Raw genomic sequence first — 6,020 nt, 5'->3', positions numbered from 1 at the left:
GAAAAATGTGAAAAAAAACCATATTGTTTCTGAAAGGATATTCGAGGGAATGGAGTGCTAAGTTTTTAGGTAATACGAGCACAAGACACAGACAAACAAAATACTGCAAAAAAAACTTTTCTCAAGTCTTTTTAATTTGTAAACGTTTACAGTGCTAGATTTTAAATACACTGATACCCTGGATTGCATTGAATTAAAAGAAACAAAACAACACCCCCCCTCCAAATATTCATTTTTTATTAGAATACGGATCATCCTCATGAGACTTTTTGATAATTCAATTATGGTTTAATCTAATTACTTTAAAATTGATGGAGCAGAGACCAGATGGGAGTTTTCTACAGCTCGCTGCGTTCTGCATTTTCCTCATGCTGTTTGATCTTCTCTGGGACCATCTGAGTCAGGAAGACAAATCGCTCCTTCTTCAGGTGCTGAGCAGTTACCTGCTTTTTCAAACCAATCGACAGGTACTTTTCTTCTGCTCCATACTTTGGCCAGTGGACTAGGTTGTGCCCATCAGGAGATCTAAACACATATACATTTGTTATTCAGTTATTAAATGTGTGAAGTGTGAAATCTACAATAGTTGGAAATTCCTACCCTGTGCGAGCAAAGTTCCCCCAGTAGCTCATCATGATCTTGCTCAACTGTTCCTCATCCTCGGGGCATGGATCTAAAATAATCATGTTGCAAAACATATTTTTCATACTTTGAAAAAAAAAACATATGCAGTGCTGTGCTGAGACAGAGATGTTTATAAAGTCTTACTGGCTAATTTAACATGGGTAGTTGTGAAGCAAAATCCCAAAACTGTGAAAATTTCATCTGCATGGTCAGTCCCAACAAAACTCGGCCTTTTCTGCTGCAGGAATTTGGGAGGATGTTGGTACTCATACAGGTATACAGGAGCGCCTGCATCTAGAATTAGACAAATGTGTGTAATATTTGTTAATGAAAGTGTGAAACAGTAAATATCAAGTGCTGGCTTTTAAACATATTTGCTTAATCTTTCATTAAACAAATGAAATTACCTCTGTGAGCATTAGCAGCTTTAATCGCTGGAATGGTGAAAAACAAATCTCCAAGCATCTCAGTGTACCCATCTCTGTTTTTCACACGGTCATCACCATTTCCGATATATTCATCAGCTATCACATCTCTGATAAATGCTGCTTTAGGCTTAAAGAAATAAGCAACACATCAGTTAAAGAAGCTTGAACAGGTCAAGGGATGATCATATTATAATATCAGGTAGTGTCTGCCTTACATCGGGGTAGAAGAGGGACACGATGTTCACAACAAACTCTCGATCTAGTCCTTCTGTCCAGTTTTGTGGAGCAAAAAACTAAGGAAATACCAAGCCAAATTACATTTTTTTCACAATTGCAAAACAACAACAAACCACATTGAGATCATTGAGCAATTTATTCACAAGTTTCTGTGACACTTACTGATGCAAGCATCCATCCACCTTCATCATTATTGACACCAGTCATGAATGGTACAGCATGAAGTTCATGTTTACGAAACAGCTCATCCACAGGTTTAGTCAGAAAATGCCCATCAACATTTACTTGGAATCTCAAAGTTGGATCCTTAAGAGAATAAAATGCACAAAAGTAAAAGATGTGATAGTATGAACATAGCTGAGAGAGAAATGAAAGGCTTCAAAGAAATATTTTAGATGACATAATAATCGTATTCAGCTAATCAGCATTCTCTATTATGTTTCCACTCATTATCTCACCTGTGTAAAACCCACTATAGTATCAATATCAAGGTTTCTCATGCAGTCACTGATCTTCTTTGTGCTTTCAAGGCTGCAGCCAGTTGCGTTTGCCACTGCCTGAGGTAAAATGTCAAATATAAACGTCAGATATTTGGCAAAACAAATCCATTTTAATATGCACATTATTCTGCAACAAAAATGTTTAACCCTCCAAAAGAGAAAAATATGGATAATTAACCTGCGCAACTGGTAGAGGATCATTTGCCACAAGTACATTCATCGCAGCTGTGCCACTCTCAGCAATGGCACGGTGAAACAGCCCATCAGACAGAGGTGACAGGAGCTGGTGATTCAAGTAACACATAAGATATTAAGGTTTTGTTCTAGAGTGAAAAGGTTTATATAAAGTTCCTCTAACTGTAGATTCTTACCAGAAGAGACACGCTCACTCCACCAGCAGACTCTCCAAATATGGTAACTAATCCTGGGTCTCCTCCAAAGTTGTGAATGTGCTGCTGGATCCACTTGAGAGCTTCAACCTGGTCCAGCAAACCAAAGTTCCCTGAAATGTGCTCATCTCCAGTGCTGATAGAACAAAATGTTATTTCTTTAACGTATTTTTCCTGATTGAAACATGTTTTCATAAGACACTTCTATCCATGTGTTTAAAGCATTTGTGAGAACACGTATTAGAACTGCTCTAGCATTGAAGTACGCGAGTATTTTTAGAAAGAACTTGAGTCTTTTTATTTTAGTGACACTGTGGAAATAAAAGAAATAGACTATTGGCTCTAAAATGATTTGAAGAAATTTCAAGGTGAAACTGAACAAAATAGAGCTGAAGATGGACAGTTTGACCCTGAGGTTAATCTTGAAATTCACCAGAAAGTCCAGTGCTATTGGCAGCAGCTAGTAGTGCCAGGATTCTGATACCTACTACTGGGCCCCATTTGTGCAGTTGGGCAGTAGCTGCATATGCCACTTCCACAAATTTGTTGAAGCTGAGTAACAGGTAAAGGCAATCAAAAACCAAGCTATTGCTTACCAAGCTATGTTTATACTTTGTGATAAATAAAGCCAACTTTCAATTCTTTTTCATATTACATCAAATAAAAAAGCAGAAAAACAAAACCATAGTGTGTTCTAATTTGGTAATTTGAGTTTAGTTACATCCCTATGAGTGCAACATCGAGGGAACAGTTTACCCTGCTTGGGATAGGGTTACTGGGGCCCCACCCTGGAGCCAGGCCTGGGCAGGGTTCATGAGTGAGGGAAGAGGGAAGTGGGAGATCGACAGATGGATTGGTGTTGCAGCAAAGAGCTTTCTCCCAAGGGTGGCTGGCCTCTCCCTAGAAGTAAGGAGCTAGACCATTTGGAAGGGGCTCAGAATAGAACTGCTACTCCACATCGAAATGAGCCAGTTAAGGCGGTTTAGGCATCTGACAAGAATGCCTCCAGGACGCCTCGTGGGTGAGGTGTCCTGGGCTCCCAGTGTTCCATTGAGAGAAGGCCCTGAGGCAGAGCCAGGACACGTTGGAGAGATTATGGTTGGATGAAGTTTATTCACCTGAGAAAACCCAGAAGTCCCAAGCGATACTGGATCAGAACCACAACTACGTCCTGGTAAGCAGCCAGGGCAGAGCCATCATATGTTGAAGCTGATCCCAGCGTAAAGCCCCCACCATGGATCCAGACCATGACCTGCACAGAACAATAAAAGAGAATTCAGTCAAAGATTAGAGAATCTTTTGGAGTCTCAGTCAAACTACAATAACTAATCTTTATAAATGTCAATGTTAAACAAACAAAAACACTTAGGTTTACATTTTAGATGATAAAATGTACAAATGAGTTCTGAAGAATGGTGTCTTTATTGAGACTGTGATGAAGCATCCCTCATAATCTACAGCAAAAGGTTCTTACTGGGAGCTTGGCATCATTAGCTCTGTTTGCAGGAGTGTAAATGTTGAGGTAAAGACAGTCTTCAGAGATGTCTGGTATTTCTGCCAGGACTGCACCGAGTTTATCAAGCAGATCCACAACAGCTTCTTTAGACTGAATGCACCTTAAATAGAGACAATGTTAATTTTCCAAATAAAACCAATAATTTCTCAAACTGTGTTGAAGCACACTTTTCTTACATTAGTGGCTGCTTAGTGGCATCTCTTACTCCTTCCCATCCTTCTACAGGCTGAGGTGGAGCCAGTCTCAAGGAAGGGCCGAGGGGTGGTTTGGCAAATGGGACACCCAAGTAGGCATGGACGCCAGTCTCCTTCCCTTTCACACTCACATACTCACCTTTCAGGCTCCCAAGCTTTGTGTGGACTACAGGTGCTGTCAGGGTATTAGAAATGACTTAAAACCTTGATATTTAAAAGAAAACAAATCTTCCAGTAAAAAGTACTTTCCTCAAAACATACAATATCTGACTGCTCTCTATAGCTTATTTTTTGCAGACTTTTTTTTATGCAGACTATGTTCATCTGACAAGTTTAAAATTTGTCCTTACAGAACTTTCCATGTGATACAATCATATAAAGCCATGTTAAAAACAGTGTTACAATACTGTTTGTATAACTAAGACAAATACATGAGCAGCCTGAACTTAGTGTGCAATGTAAGTTCTAACGCTTTCAATTTGCCACATTGCTATCAAAGGAAAAACTAGTGGACAATTTTATGAATTGGTTAATTATGAAAATGAATTCAATATCAAGAAAACTCTGGTTCGCCACTATATTCATCCTCAGGATTTGGGATAACCACTTTCAGAAAACGAATACAAATTCATATTTTGCTGTGGACAATTTAATTCCTATCCTAATATTGATTAAATTCTAATTTAATTAATTTATTGATGCAGACCATTTGGTGGATTAAGTTGCTTAAGCTACAGCACCATTACACTAAATTAGCATTTTTATTACTTTTATTATTTTGGTTTAAAATGGTTTAAATAATCTGACCAAGTGTGATACTTCATCATTTATTTGAAAAAAGCCACTTGCTCAAATGGCTTTTTGTTTTGTTGTTTGTTTACCATAAACTTCCTTTGTTGTGTGTTGTGTCTACAGTGATCCTGGTAAAGAAGCAGAGTTGACCATGAAATCTGTTTCTGTTTAGTCACAGTCTATCTATCTATCGGTCTATTTATCTAGATAGATAGATAGATTTTTGGGGGGGGGGCGGTGGCTGCTTAATAATAAATAAAAACTGCACGGTGCAATTTAAAAAAAGGAAGTTTTATCTGTCCTGCAAAAAAAACCTTTGACATACTATCGTCTCCCATGGGTACACCATACTGGGTTCTTTGCTATCGTTCACCTTTGAACACAGTTTGTAGGTAAAACGTCACCTGGACTTAGAACACAAAAGTTGATGTTTAATTATCAGCATTTATTATGACTATTACAACCATGATACCACTGAAGATGATACTGCAGCCAGATTTAAACAGAAGCTTTTCAAAAACCGACTGTGCAAAAAAAGAAGAAGAAAAGAAAAATATGCACTACATGTAGGTTTAAGGAACACACGCATTACACATAAATTAGGTGATTTCACAAAGGTCATTTTGCTAAGAACGCTTTTATCCTACTTACCCTGAAGTTCTGCAGCAGCACAGAGGAATAAACTGGATATCAAGAAGAAGAAATTGTACTTTGCATGCGACTCCATGGTCGGCTCTGTGGATTGCTAGACTCTGTTTTCCAAGGACTGAGCGCAGACCTAAAAGACAACAGGAGTGCGTCCTCTTATGGAAGTTTCTCCTTTTCTCTTTCACAAAGAGGAAAAGGTAATGTCTCTAGCAAGATACAACGTCATTCAGTTTGACGCAAAACCATCACGGGACTAAAGTCCAATCTAAAGTCTAAACTTTAAATTCACTTCAGGTCTCACTTCCAGAACACTTTCTGCTTCGGATGTCCCGCCTACTTCGTTGCTATCGTAATTCACAACTTTTTCTTGGAATCCTTTTTTTTTCATCTGCCTGTCTGAAAAGCTCAAAATGTGAATTTGGTCACAAGTTTATTCATATGAGCGCATGCTGTGTCACAGGCTCTTGAACTATGATACAGTAATTAATACAAGTGCAGTTGTTTTTGCTTGCATTGCATTTCTCATGACCCACACAGATACAGGGGTGTTGCCAGAGTTGCTCAAGAGGACTTCGGAAGGTTGAATGTACACAACATGAAATGTTAGAAGAAAAATATGAAAAAAGGCATGTTGCGTCTGAAAGGATATTCTAGGGAATGGAATGCTAAGTTTTCAGTTAATACTAGCACAG

At 38.5% G+C, this 6,020-nt stretch overlaps 1 protein-coding gene across 1 annotated transcript; it reads right to left on the bottom strand.

Annotated features, from left to right (window-relative positions):
- Positions 1–224: 224 nt before the first annotated feature.
- Positions 225–5,656, bottom strand: LOC109202895 (carboxylesterase 5A). The gene is made up of 13 exons (XM_019361494.2): positions 5,332–5,656; positions 3,871–4,063; positions 3,653–3,794; positions 3,297–3,430; positions 2,161–2,314; positions 1,968–2,072; positions 1,748–1,846; positions 1,452–1,595; positions 1,268–1,345; positions 1,032–1,179; positions 769–918; positions 601–673; positions 225–525 (listed from the first exon to the last, which is right to left on the bottom strand). The coding sequence occupies exons 1-13, from the start codon at positions 5,405–5,407 to the stop codon at positions 339–341; spliced, it is 1,683 nt and encodes a 560-aa protein (XP_019217039.1). The 5' UTR covers positions 5,408–5,656; the 3' UTR covers positions 225–338.
- Positions 5,657–6,020: the final 364 nt, after the last annotated feature.

The sequence above is a fragment of the Oreochromis niloticus genome, linkage group LG7 (genome assembly GCF_001858045.2).
Source record: "Oreochromis niloticus isolate F11D_XX linkage group LG7, O_niloticus_UMD_NMBU, whole genome shotgun sequence".
Taxonomy (NCBI): Eukaryota; Metazoa; Chordata; class Actinopteri; order Cichliformes; family Cichlidae; genus Oreochromis; species Oreochromis niloticus.
The sequence above is the reverse complement of the archived record's forward strand: the minus strand, read 5'-3'. Positions and strand labels throughout refer to the sequence as shown.